Consider the following 14,296-nt stretch of genomic DNA (forward strand, 5'->3'; position numbering starts at 1 on the left):
TAATCCTGATAATAATCCTTTTTGTGTACAAATAATAATTTGTACACAAAAAAACACAGCCATAATCAAAAAATCGTTCGAGCATGTTTTTCTAGAGCATAGCTGCTATTATCCATGAAATCTAAAAAAAAAAAAAAAACTATTGTGATCCGGATATGAAAATCCCTCAAAGTCACAGGGGAAAGGACCAATGGGCTGGTAGATAAATATTCAGTGTGCGCCGCCTATCCCGGGACTGTGGCTCATATCGAATCAGACCAAATGGAATTCTGCACTGCCTTCTTAAAAGATTCCGTACATTTTAATTCGCACATACACATATTCCTCTGACGTTTTGCCCAGCATACAACACACCGCTGGCGTGACCAGAAAAAGCTGCTCGGTTACATTGAGAATCGAGACAGCAGCTAAGACATCCGAGAGAAAAAATACAAAATAGACTCTTGCACCGTAAGTATTCGTAATTTATTAGATCCTTACGAGATAGCTAGCTAGGTAAAGTTAGGCAATTTTATCCCACGATTATTGTTCAAATGTTTCAAATTGACGCTGCCCTTAACATTGTTTTCAATCGATTCAAGTTTGAAACAATCTTTCTACTTTAATTAAATGCAGCCATTGCCAATCTGTTTAGCTGCTTTTCTGTAAAACCATTAGCTGCTAAAACGGTCCGATTTATGCATGTGACATCCATTCTGATAAAGGGAGTTTAAAACCCCAAACGGGTGTATCCCATAGTTGACATATTCGCACATGGCTTATTTGTTTTATTTCTGCGTGTCTACATTAATCTACATGTCTTGTGAAGCTTTCATCCGGGAACGCTCTTCCCTAAACATGTTTGATGGTCCTTTAACACACAGGACAAGTAGAGTGTGTATGCGTAATGTCACGCATCGAATGTGTCAAGTCTGGCTTTGTTTGTACAGTGTTTGTTTTGCTTTAACACTAGCAGAGCTTAGCTTTCCGTGCAGTAGGATAGGAACACCAATGAACAGTGAAGACGGAGAGAGACCGTCGCATAGGCTGCTATTCTGTCTAGCCAGCTGTCATTCTCTATTACGCATACAGTAACAACTTGATTGAAATGTTCGTCTTATAAATAATTACTTAATTTAAAGACATTGGACCTTGACCTAACATGTTACATTTTTAGTTTGGCTCCTTGTTTTGTTATTATTCATTTATTTATGTATTTATCCAGCCAGACTAGTTTGGTGTTCTCCAGCTTTAATGCATAATTATTTGTGCCTCCATATTTTTAAATCAGACAGCCCGTGTCATTAGACAGGATGTGTGATGTAAATGTATGTTTTGAAAGTGTCAGGTTGGCTACCAACATTCACAATCTTAGAACAGGTGCGAACAACTGTCACCCAGACTGCACCTCACATAGGATAGATTGTGTCTCACCATTTTTTTTAAAGAGTACCCTATGACATGTCTGACAAGCTGCATAGGCTTATGTCATCAGTGATGTAGTCAGTGCAGGGACAATCATGATGCTCAGTGACACTTTAGGTAACTCTAGGCCTTATGGGAGTTTTATTTCAGCAGCAGCACCATGTACTGTGTGTTGGCTCTAACCACAGATCTAGGACCAGATTACCCTACCCCCAATCATAGCCTTCACCATTAGGGGTTGGAAAATATCTGACCCTCTATCTGTGGTTAGAGGTGATTAGAGGCCAGAATGATGATGGTGGTTTGATGATAAAGATAACAGGCAAAATGGCTGCAGAACATTCCCTGAAATAGAACAACCCATTGGAGTGTTCTATCAGTCTTTTTGTTTTGTCTGGGTTCCGTTTGCATTCAGTCTGAGAGTTCTGAGTTGTTCTGTCTCTATTCTTTCTGTGATGAGGTTGTGAGTGTGTTTGTTCATGGAGCTCTGGGACTGGACTCCATCTTGACTGATGGAGATGGAATCATGTCAGGCCCTGTGAAGGGCAGTACCTCTCTCCTCTCCTGCTTCAGTCTCTCTCCTACTACCGTAACCATTCTCATAATTTATAAATGACTCCCTATAGCTCCATAAATGACTCCCTATAGCTCCATAAATGACTCCCTATAGCGCCATAAATGACTCCCTATAGCGCCATAAATGACTCCCTGTAGCACCATAAATGACTCCCTGTAGCGCCATAAATGACTCCCTATAGCGCCATAAATGACTCCCTATAGCTCCATAAATGACTCCCTATAGCTCCATAAATGACTCCCTATAGCTCCATAAATGACTCCCTATAGCTCCATAAATGACTCCCTATAGCTCCATAAATGACTCCCTATAGCTCCATAAATGACTCCCTATAGCTCCATAAATGACTCCCTATAGCTCCATAAATGACTCCCTATAGCGCCATAAATGACTCCCTATAGCGCCATAAATGACTCCCTATAGCGCCATAAATGACTCCCTATAGCGCCATAAATGATTCCCTATAGCTCCATAAATGATTCCCTATAGCTCCATAAATGACTCCCTATAGCTCCATAAATGACTCCCTATAGCTCCATAAATGACTCCCTATAGCTCCATAAATGACTCCCTATAGCTCCATAAATGACTCCCTATAGCTCCATAAATGACTCCCTATAGCTCCATAAATGACTCCCTATAGCTCCATAAATGACTCCCTATAGCTTGTTTAGCAAAAAAATCTATGCATTCGCAACCATGGAGCAAAACAGGCGGGGTTGGCTTAGAATCAATGGATCGATGACATGTAAACTTCTTTTTATTGTCACATGCTTAGTAAACAACAGGTGTAGACTAACAGTGAAATGCTTACGGGGCCTTCCCAACAATGCAGAATACAATAAAGTAGAACAAATTGTGACACAAGGAATAAATCCACAATGAGCAATGATGGCTTGGCTATATACATGGGGTACCAGTACCGAGCCGATGTGCAGGGGTACGAGGTAATCGAGGTAGATATGTACTTATAGGTAGGGGTAAAGTGACTTGTTAACAGGATAGATGATATGTGATGAGTGTGTGTGTGTGTGGCGACAGTGTGCCTGTGAGCGTGTGTATGTGTTGGAGTGTCTGTGTGGGTAGAGTCCAGTGTGTATGCATAGAGTCAAAAAGAGTTAGTGCATTGTTTTCGTGACGTTGTCAGCTAACCTGTCTGGCTGTAGATCAACTATTTTCCAGTTTCACATCTAATCAACCAATGCTAGATATTTGGTGAGATGAGGTTAATTTAATATGCTATGTAATACCAGGGTTTCGGTTAGATGAGGTTAATTTAATATGCTATGTAATACCAGGGTATCGGTTAGATGAGGTTAGTTCATTTAATAAGCTATGTAATACCAGGGTATCGGTTAGATGAGGTTAGGTTCATTTATTAAGCTATGTAATACCAGGGTATCGGTTAGATGAGGTTAGTTTAATAAGCTATGTAATACCAGGGTATCGGTTAGATGAGGTTAATTTAATATGCTATGTAATACCAGGGTATCGGTTAGATGAGGTTAGTTTATTTAATAAGCTATGTAATACCAGGGTGTCGGTTAGATGAGGTTAGTTTATTTAATATGCCTATTGTAATACCAGGGTGTCGGTTAGATGAGGTTAGTTTATTTAATAAGCTATGTAATACCAGGGTATCGGTTAGATGAGGTTAATTTAATAAGCTATGTAATACCAGGATGTCAGTTAGATGAGGTTAGTTTATTTAATATGCTATGTAATACCAGGGTATCGGTTAGATGAGGTTAATTTAATAAGCTATGTAATACCAGGGTGTTGGTTAGATGAGGTTAGTTTATTTAATAAGCTATGTAATACCAGGGTATCGGTTAGTTTATTTAATATGCTATGTAATACCAGGGTATCGGTTAGATGAGGTTAATGTAATATGCTATGTAATACCAGGGTGTCAGTTAGATGAGGTTAGTTTATTTAATATGCTATGTAATACCAGGGTATCGGTTAGATGAGGTTAATGTAATATGCTATGTAATACCAGGATGTCAGTTAGATGAGGTTAGTTTATTTAATATGCTATGTAATACCAGGGTGTTGGTTAGATGAGGTTAGTTTATTTAATATGCTATGTAATACCAGGGTATCGGTTAGATGAGGTTAGTTTATTTAATATGCTATGTAATACCAGGGTATCGGTTAGATGAGGTTAATGTAATATGCTATGTAATACCAGGGTGTCAGTTAGATGAGGTTAGTTTATTTAATATGCTATGTAATACCAGGGTGTTGGTTAGATGAGGTTAGTTTATTTAATATGCTATGTAATACCAGGGTATCGGTTAGATGAGGTTCATTTAATAAGCTATGTAATACCAGGGTATCGGTTAGATGAGGTTAGGTTAATTTAATAAGCTATGTAATACCAGGGTATCGGTTAGATGAGGTTAATTTAATATGCTATGTAATACCAGGGTATCGGTTAGATGAGGTTAGTTTATTTAATAAGCTATGTAATACCAGGGTGTTGGTTAGATGAGGTTAGTTTATTTAATAAGCTATGTAGTACCAGGGTGTTGGTTAGATGAGGTTAGTTTATTTAATATGCTATGTAATACCAGGGTATCGGTTAGATGAGGTTAATGTAATATGCTATGTAATACCAGGGTGTTGGTTAGATGAGGTTAGTTTATTTAATATGCTATGTAATACCAGGGTATCGGTTAGATGAGGTTAATGTAATATGCTATGTAATACCAGGGTGTCAGTTAGATGAGGTTAGTTTATTTAATATGCTATGTAATACCAGGGTGTTGGTTAGATGAGGTTAGTTTATTTAATATGCTATGTAATACCAGGGTATCGGTTAGATGAGGTTAGTTTATTTAATATGCTATGTAATACCAGAGTATCGGTTAGATGAGGTTAATGTAATATGCTATGTAATACCAGGGTGTCAGTTAGATGAGGTTAGTTTATTTAATATGCTATGTAATACCAGGGTGTTGGTTAGATGAGGTTAGTTTATTTAATATGCTATGTAATACCAGGGTATCGGTTAGATGAGGTTAGGTTAATTTAATAAGCTATGTAATACCAGGGTATCGGTTAGATGAGGTTAATTTAATATGCTATGTAATACCAGGGTATCGGTTAGATGAGGTTAGTTTATTTAATAAGCTATGTAATACCAGGGTGTTGGTTAGATGAGGTTAGTTTATTTAATAAGCTATGTAGTACCAGGGTGTTGGTTAGATGAGGTTAGTTTATTTAATATGCTATGTAATACCAGGGTATCGGTTAGATGAGGTTAATGTAATATGCTATGTAATACCAGGGTGTTGGTTAGATGAGGTTAGTTTATTTAATATGCTATGTAATACCAGGGTATCGGTTAGATGAGGTTAATGTAATATGCTATGTAATACCAGGGTGTCAGTTAGATGAGGTTAGTTTATTTAATAAGCTATGTAATACCAGGGTGTTGGTTAGATGAGGTTAGTTTATTTAATAAGCTATGTAATACCAGGGTGTCAGTTAGATGAGGTTAGTTTATTTAATAAGCTATGTAATACCAGGGTGTCAGTTAGATGAGGTTAGTTTATTTAATAAGCTATGTAATACCAGGGTGTCAGTTAGATGAGGTTAGTTTATTTAATAAGCTATGTAATACCAGGGTGTCAGTTAGATGAGGTTAGTTTATTTAATAAGCTATGTAATACCAGGGTGTCAGTTAGATGAGGTTAGTTTATTTAATAAGCTATGTAATACCAGGGTGTTGGTTAGATGAGGTTAGTTTATTTAATAAGCTATGTAATACCAGGGTGTCAGTTAGATGAGGTTAGTTTATTTAATAAGCTATGTAATACCAGGGTGTCAGTTAGATGAGGTTAGTTTATTTAATAAGCTATGTAGTACCAGGGTGTTGGTTAGATGAGGTTAGTTTATTTAATATGCTATGTAATACCAGGGTATCGGTTAGATGAGGTTAATGTAATATGCTATGTAATACCAGGGTGTCAGTTAGATGAGGTTAGTTTATTTAATATGCTATGTAATACCAGGGTGTCAGTTAGATGAGGTTAATGTAATACCAGGATGTCAGTTAGATGAGGTTAGTTTATTTAATATGCTATGTAATACCAGGGTGTTGGTTAGATGAGGTTAGTTTATTTAATATGCTATGTAATACCAGAGTGTCAGTTAGATGAGGTTAATGTAATATGCTATGTAATACCAGGGTATCGGTTAGATGAGGTTAATGTAATATGCTATGTAATACCAGGGTATCGGTTAGATGAGGTTAATTTAATAAGCTATGTAATACCAGGGTGTCAGTTAGATGAGGTTAATTTAATAAGCTATGTAATACCAGGGTGTCAGTTAGATGAGGTTAATTTAATAAGCTATGTAATACCAGGGTGTCAGTTAGATGAGGTACGTTTATTTAATTGTAATACCAGGGTGTCGGTTAGATGAGGTAAGTTTATTTAATTGTAATACCAGGGTGTCGGTTAGATGAGGTTAGTTTATTTAATTGTAATACCAGCGTGTCGGTTAGATGAGGTAAGTTTATTTAATTGTAATACCAGCTTGTCAGTTAGCGCTGGGCGATATGGTCAAAAATCCATATCAAGCTAAATTCATTGAATTATCATGATAACAATACATTTAACGATACGCTTATAACATTTAATGTGTACCACAGTTATTTTTTTATTTTATTACCCTTAAAACTACTACAACTACTTTGAATGTTGTAGCAATCACTTGTCCCATAAACAATAACCCATATTAGCAAACTTATTTAATTTCATAATTCCCATTTCTCTAGTAGGACCCTATAGGTTATTTATGTAATGACCGATATCAGCAAAATGTTCACGATAAGTGGTCGGTGTCGATCATTTTCAGTTTATCGTCCCAGCTCTAGTGTCAGTATAGGATAACAACCTTGCTGTTCTAGGCCCATGACAAGAAATACAACCACTCCCTTTAGGAAAGGCTAAAAGGATTCCTCCTTATTTTTTTAAATGTATTTATTTAACCTTTATTTAACTAGGCAAGTCAGTTAAGAACAAATTCTTATTTACAATGACAGCCTACCAAAAGGCCTCCTGCGGGGACAGGGGCTGGGATTAAAAATAAATAAAATATAAATATAGGACAAAACACACATTACGACAAAAGAGACAACACTACATAAAGAGAGACCTAAGACAACAACATAGCAAGGCAGCAACACATGATAACACAGTAGCAACACAAAACATGGTACAAACATTATTGGGCACAGACAACAGCACAAAGGGCAAGAAGGTAGAGACAACAATACATCACGCAAAACAGCCACAACTGTCAGTAAGAGTGTCCATGATTGAGTCTTTGAATGAAGAGATTGAGATAAAACTGTTCAGTTTGATTGTTCGTTGCAGCTCGTTCCAGTCGCTAGCTGCAGCGAACTGAAAAGAGGAGCGACCCAGGGATGTGTGTGCTTTGGGGACCTTTAACAGAATGTGACTGGCAGAACGGGTGTTGTATGTGGAGGATGAGGGCTGCAGTAGATATCTCAGATAGGGGGGAGTGAGGCCTAAGAGGGTTTTATAAATAAGCATCAACCAGTGGGTCTTGCAACGGGTATACAGAGACGACCAGTTTACAGAGGAGTATAGAGTGCAGTGATGTGTCCTATAAGGAGCATTGGTGGCAAATCTGATGGCCGAATGGTAAAGAACATCTATCCACTCGAGAGCAGCCTTACCTGCCGATCTATGAATTACGTCTCCGTAATCTAGCATGGGGGAAATCAATATAAATATATGCCATTTAACAGATGCTTTTATCCAAAGCAATTTAGTCATGCGTGCATATATTTTACGTATGGGTGGTCCCGGGAATCGAAACCACTACCCTGGCATCACAAGCACCATGCTCTAAAAAGGATCACATATACTGTAGATTGTATAGATAGGATATTTTTGTTACCTAACTATGTCCTTCTAGGCTACATTAGACCAGGTTAAGGTTACAGATAATCCAGGGAAAATCAGTTTATTTGTAAAATATTGCATACTGTAGGCCCCTAGTCTGTTACTAGAGGTCCGATAATGAACCCAAGTCTGTGAATTGTGTCCAACTACGCCTAGGCTACATCCAGGCCCCTTAGTTTCATCCAATCGCTCCTCATATCCGTAGGCTTCGTGGTATGTTTATAAAGTAGGCTAGCAGCCTTTTATTTCCTGGTTGAGCATGTTGTGGCGTGTCTGAATCAGGATTATCCCTTCCATTATGAACTCATGCAGTTGCCTGTCCAGAGACATTTAGCCTCATTCCTGTTTAATTCTGATTGATGGGTTGTTATTAAAGTTGCATTAATCAAATCAAATGTCATTCATCACATGCTTCGTAAACAACAGGTGTAGGACTAACAGCGAAATGCTTACTTACAGGTCCTTTTCCAACAATGCAGAGACAAAGATACTACTTATACTGTGTTTACCTCACAGCTTCATGGGAAATGCAGTTTTCTGAGCAGGTCTGGGTGGGGAGAGCAGGGTTGAGGTAGAGAGGGGGCTCCTTTCTTGCTTGTAGTCAGTGAGTGGGATAGGAATAGGATTTTCTTGGGTTCACTGTCCTGCGTTTTGCGCTGGAGCTTTTTCAGGGGTGACTGCAAGCATACCAAACATCCAGATAGAAATGGATAGTGTAGAACAGACATTCTCTTGCATGAAGAAAATAGGAATAGGAAATCCCATCTGCTCTACATGATGTGCAAGGCTGTGAGCGATGCAGTCCACTGACTAGTCTCCTGCTCTGGACTGTGATCAAAGTGACAAGCTCCTGGCATCAGTCTGTCTGTTCTGTTCTGGGAGGAATGGAGGTAATACCGTCACGCTCAGCACTAAGGATTAACAGTCACAAGTTATACTCACCCCCACTCTCACTCACCCCCTCTCTCTCTCTCTCTCGTAGAATGTAAACTGTATTAGAACTCTAGGTGCCAACATGGCGAACCATTGGGATCCTAAATCTCAAACGGAGTTGGCCTAACTTTACACTGGCCATGAGTAGGCTATTTCAGTATTTCGGACGCACATTGTTGAGACATCCTCTTGAGTGATGAAACGCACACACCTATTATCTGTCGTCTGGCTGCCTTTTGTTTTGTCGTCATGACAACCATGCTGAATGCAGTGAGGTGTGCAGAGTGTAGTCTGACTCAGCGTAAGCGGTATTGCTTATGCCCTTTTATAAATCACTGCTAGATCCCAGGGGGAAGACTGCACTCTTCTTTCTGTGGGTGTATCTCAATACAGTTGCCTTCCTCTCCTTGTCTCCTCTCCTCCATCACTACTAATGTTCTTCAGTCCTGGTCTGGGACACCCACAGGGGATGCAGGCTTTTGTTTGTTTATTTCACATCAATGTAGATGAACGAGAGGAGATTAGAAGAAGATACTTCAGACTATTGAGATGCACCCCATGGCAAGTAAGGGGAGAAATGCCTGTGGTACACTGATATATGGTATAATTAAGCAATCAGGCTCGAGGGGGTGTGGTATATACCACGGCTAAAAGCTGTTCTTATGCAAAAACGCAATGTAGAGTGCCTGGATACAACCCTTAGCTGTGGTTTATTGATCATATACCACAAACCCCCGAGGTGCCTTATTGCTATTATAAACTGGCTACCAACGTAATTAGAACAGTAAAAATATGTTTTGTCATACCCGTGATATACCACAGTTGTCAGCATTCAGGGCTCGAACCACCCAGTTTATAATGTGTGATATACACTGAGTGTACAAAACATTAAGAACACCTTCCTAATATTGGCTTGCACCTCAATTCTTCGGGGCATGGACTGTACAAGGTGTCGAAAGCGTTCCACAGGGATGCTGGACCATGTTGACTCCAATGCTTCCCAGAGTTGTGTCAAGTTGGCTAGATGTCCTTTGTGTGGTGGAATATTCTTGAAACACACAGGAAACTGTTGTGTGAAAAACCCAGCAGCGTTGCAGTTCTTGACACAAACCACTGTGCATGGCACCTACTACCATACCCCGTTCAAAGGCACTTCAATCTGTTGTCTTGCCCATTCACCCTCTGAATGGCAAACATAGACAATCCGTCTCAATTGTCCCAAGGCTTAAAAATCCTTCTTTACCCTGTCTCCTCCCCTTCATCTATATTGATTTGAAGTGGATTTAAGAAGTGACATCAATAAGGGATCATAGCTTACAGACTCTTGGCATTATCTCAACCAGCTTCATGAGGTAGTCACCTGGAATGCATTTCAATTAACACGTGTGCCTTGTTAAAAGCTAATTTGTGGAATTTCTTTCCTTAATGCGTTTGAGCCAATCAGTTGTGTTGTGACAAGGTATACAGAAGATAGCCCTATTTGGTAAAAGACCAAGTCCATATTATGGCAAGAACAGCTCAAATAAGCAAAGAGAAACGACAGTCCATCATTACTTTAAGACGTGAAGGTCAGTCAATTCGGAACATTTCAAGAACTCTTCAAGTGCAGTCGCAAAAACCAAGCACTATGATGAAACTGGCTTTCATGAGGACCGCCACAAGAAAGGAAGACGCAGAGTTACCTCTGCTGCAGAGGACAAGTTCATTAGAGTTAACTGCAACTCAGATTGCAGCCCAAATAAATGCTTCAGAGTTCAAGTAGCAGACATATCTCAACATCAACTGTTCAGAGGAGACTGTGTGAATCAGGCATTTATGGTTGAATTTCTGCAAAGAAACCACTACTAAAGGTAAACCAATAAGAGACTTGCTTGGGCCAAGAAACACGAGCAATGGAAATTAGACCAGTGGAAATCAGTCCTTTGGTCGGAGTCCAAATTTGAGATTTTTGGTTCCAACCGCTCTGTCTTTGTGAGATGCGGAGTAGGTGAACGGATGATCTCCGCATGTGTGGTTCCCACCATGAAGCATGGAGGAGGAGGTGTGATGGTGTGGGGATGCTTTTCTGGTGACACTTAACCAGCATGGCTACCACAGCATTCTGCAGCAATATGCCATCCCATCTGGTTTGCACTTAGTGGGACTATCATTTGTTTTTCAACAGGACAATGACCCAACACACCTCCAGACTGTGTAAGGGATATTTGACCAAGAAGGAGAGTGATGGAGTGCTGCATTACAGGACCTGGCCTCCATAATCACCTGACCTCAACCCAATTAAGATGGTTTGGGATGAGCTGGACCGCAGTGGTATTTTGGGATTTCATTAGCATCCCCATTAGCTGTTGCAAAAGCAGCAGCTACTCTTCCTGGGGGCCACACAACTTGAAACATGACATAATACAGAACATTAATAGACAAGAACAGAACTACATAAAAAAAATAAAGGCACAAGTAGCCTACATATCAATGCATACACAAACTATCTAGGTCAAATAGGGGCGAGCGGGTTTTCTGTTTATTTGAGCAATACGAGATGGAATGGAGTTCCATGCAATAATGGCTCTATATAATACTGTACGTTTTCTTGAATTTGTTCTGGATTTGGGGAAAGTGAAAAGACCCCTGGTGGCATGTCTGGTGGGGTAAGTGTGTGTCAGAGCTTGTGTAAATTGACTATGCAAACAATTTGGGATTTTCAAAAACAAAGAGTAGAGGGCCTAGAGAGCTGCCCTGTAGTACACCACACTTTACATGTTTGACATTAGAGAAGCTTCCATTTAAAGAAAACCCTTGTTTTATATTAGATTGCCATATCGTGGATTTAGAACGGAGGTTGAAGGCTGAGCTGGGGTTCAACAACAGTTTATGGTCAATAATATCAAAGGCAGCACTGAAATCTAACAGTACAGCTCCCACAATCTTCATATTATCATTTGTCAGTGCAGTATATGTTGAGTTTCTTTCTCTATAAGCATGCTGAAAGTCTGTTGTTAGTTTGTTTACAGCGAAATAGCAATGTATTTGGTCAAACACAATTTTTTCCAACAGTTTGGAGCAAGCTTATAGGTCTGCTGTTTGAATAAGTAAATTATTTTGGCTTCCCTCCAGGCCTGAGAACGAAGACTTTCCTCTAGGCTCAGATTAAAGATATGACAGATAGGAGTGGCTATAGAGTCCCCTACCATCCTCAGTAGCTTTCCATCTAAGTTGTCAATGCCACGAGGCTTGTCATTATTGATCGATAACATTAATTTTTTCCACCTCTCCCACACTAACTTTACAAAATTCAAACTTGCAATGCTTTTCTTTCATTATTTTGTTTTTTTTATGCATTAATATGATGGCTCACTGTTCGTTGTTGGCATTTCCTGCCTAAGTTTGCCCACTTTGCCAATGAAGTAATGATTCAAAATAATTGGCAAAATTAAATGGTTTTGTGATGAATAAGCCATTTGATTAGATGAAAGATGGAGTTGAATTTGTCTTTCTGCCCATAAATTTATTTAAAGTTATTCCATCATTCTTTATATTTTTGATCTTCACTTCATAATGCAGTTTCTTCTTTTTGTTGAGTTTAGTCACATTTCTCAATTTGCAGTAAGTCAGCCAGTCAGATGTGCAGCCAGACTTATTAGCCACTCCTTTTGCCCAATCTCTTTCAACCATAGGGTTTTTCAATTCCTCATGGAGCCTTAAGTCAGTTTCTTAACAGGTGCATGTTTAACAATAATTGGAAGAAGCAATTTCATAAATTCATCAAGTGCAGCGTCTGGATGCTACTCATTAATCACATCAGACCCAAAAATATTTTTAACATCATCCACATAAGTCACAGCTAAATCTCTTATACACAATTTTAGGCCAGCTGTTGGAACTTTGGCTTTCCTGGATATAGCCACTATATTGTGATCACTGCATTCAATGGGTACGGATACTTGTTCCTGTAGTGTTTGTAAACATGGAATAGCCTTCGTTTCTCAGAACAAGAATAGACTGATGAGTTTCAGAAGAAAGTTATTTGATTCTAGCCATTTTGAGCCTGTAATCGAACCCACAAATGCTGATGCTCCAGATACTCAACTAGTCTAAAGAAGGCCAGTTTTATTGCTTCTTTTAATCAGCTCAACAGTTTTCAGCTGTGCTAACATAATTGCAAAATGGTTTTCTAATGATCAATTAGCCTATTATTAAAATTATAAACTTGGATTAGCTAACACAACGTGCCATTGGAACACAGGAGTGATGGTTGCTGATAATGGGCCTCTGTACGCCTATGTAGATATTCCATGAAATATCAGCCGTTTCCAGCTACAATAGTCATTTACAACATTAACAATGTCTACACTGTATTTCTGATCAATTTTATGTTATTTTAATGGACAAAAAAATTGATTTTCTTTCCAAACAGGGACATTTCTTTCAAAACAGGGACATTTCTTTCAAAACAGGGACATTTCTAAGTGACCCCAAACTTTTGAACGGTAGTGTGTGTATGTATTCTCCTGAAGGATTCTCAGATCAAAACCGTGTCCTATCCTATCTGAGAAAATGAGAAGCATCACATCTTCCAATTCATTTTTTCTGAATTGGGACTTTTTAAATAAATGATCTGCCACTGATAGTTGTTTTTTTTAGCATGAAAAAACAGAGTTTCAATCGGACGGACGGTATAAATAAGCAATAAGGCCTGAGGGGGTGTGGTATATGGCCAATATACCTATGCATGACACAACACTGATACAGCCCTTAGCTGTGGTATATTGGCCATATATCACAAACCCCTGAGGTGCCTTATTGCTATTATAAACTTGTTACCAATGTAATTAGAGCAGTAAAAATACATGTTTTGTCGTGCCTGTGGTATACGGTCTGATATACCACGGCTGTCAGCCAATCAGCATTCAGGGCTCGAACCACCCAGTTGTGTAACTTATATGTTATCGATAGATAGGGTATAATGTGTGTGTCCTGTGTGTGTTTTTAAGGCTGTCAGGAGAGACACGAGGAGAGGCCCAGCCACCATGCCGCTATTCGGTAAATCCCACAAGAATCCCGCCGACATCGTCCGAACTCTGAAGGAGAACATGGCCATCCTGGTCAAACATGACAAGAAAACAGATAAGGTGTGACGCATCTTCATAACACGAATCCTCACTAAACAAATCCTTACAACACAAGTCCTTATAATAGTCCTCACCACACAAACCAGTACTTCCCTTAGAAAAGGCCCACAAGCAGGTGTTGTGTAACATTGCTGTTGGGGCCTCGGTGTACCTCTTCTATTTGATCCGATCAGTCAGTTGGTGTGGTTATTATTACGGTGCGCCTCTAGCTGACACTGGGCTGTGAAAGTAGCATCGCTGCCTGGCCGTTCCTTCATTGACACCCAGCTGTAAAGGCCCTCGCCACCACGGGACTGTTAGAGAGTTCT

At 39.3% G+C, this 14,296-nt stretch overlaps 1 protein-coding gene across 1 annotated transcript in view; it reads left to right on the forward strand.

Annotated features, from left to right (window-relative positions):
- Positions 1–189: 189 nt before the first annotated feature.
- Positions 190–14,296, forward strand: part of cab39l (calcium binding protein 39-like) — a 19,509-nt gene continuing 5,402 nt past the window's right edge. The window contains exons 1-2 of the mRNA XM_071329955.1: positions 190–450; positions 13,851–13,988. Coding sequence (XP_071186056.1) covers positions 13,887–13,988 — 102 coding nt within the window. The 5' untranslated portion in view covers positions 190–450; positions 13,851–13,886. The remainder of the gene's footprint in view (positions 451–13,850; positions 13,989–14,296) is intronic.

This window comes from Salvelinus alpinus, chromosome 10 (assembly GCF_045679555.1).
Source record: "Salvelinus alpinus chromosome 10, SLU_Salpinus.1, whole genome shotgun sequence".
Classification (NCBI taxonomy): Eukaryota; Metazoa; Chordata; class Actinopteri; order Salmoniformes; family Salmonidae; genus Salvelinus; species Salvelinus alpinus.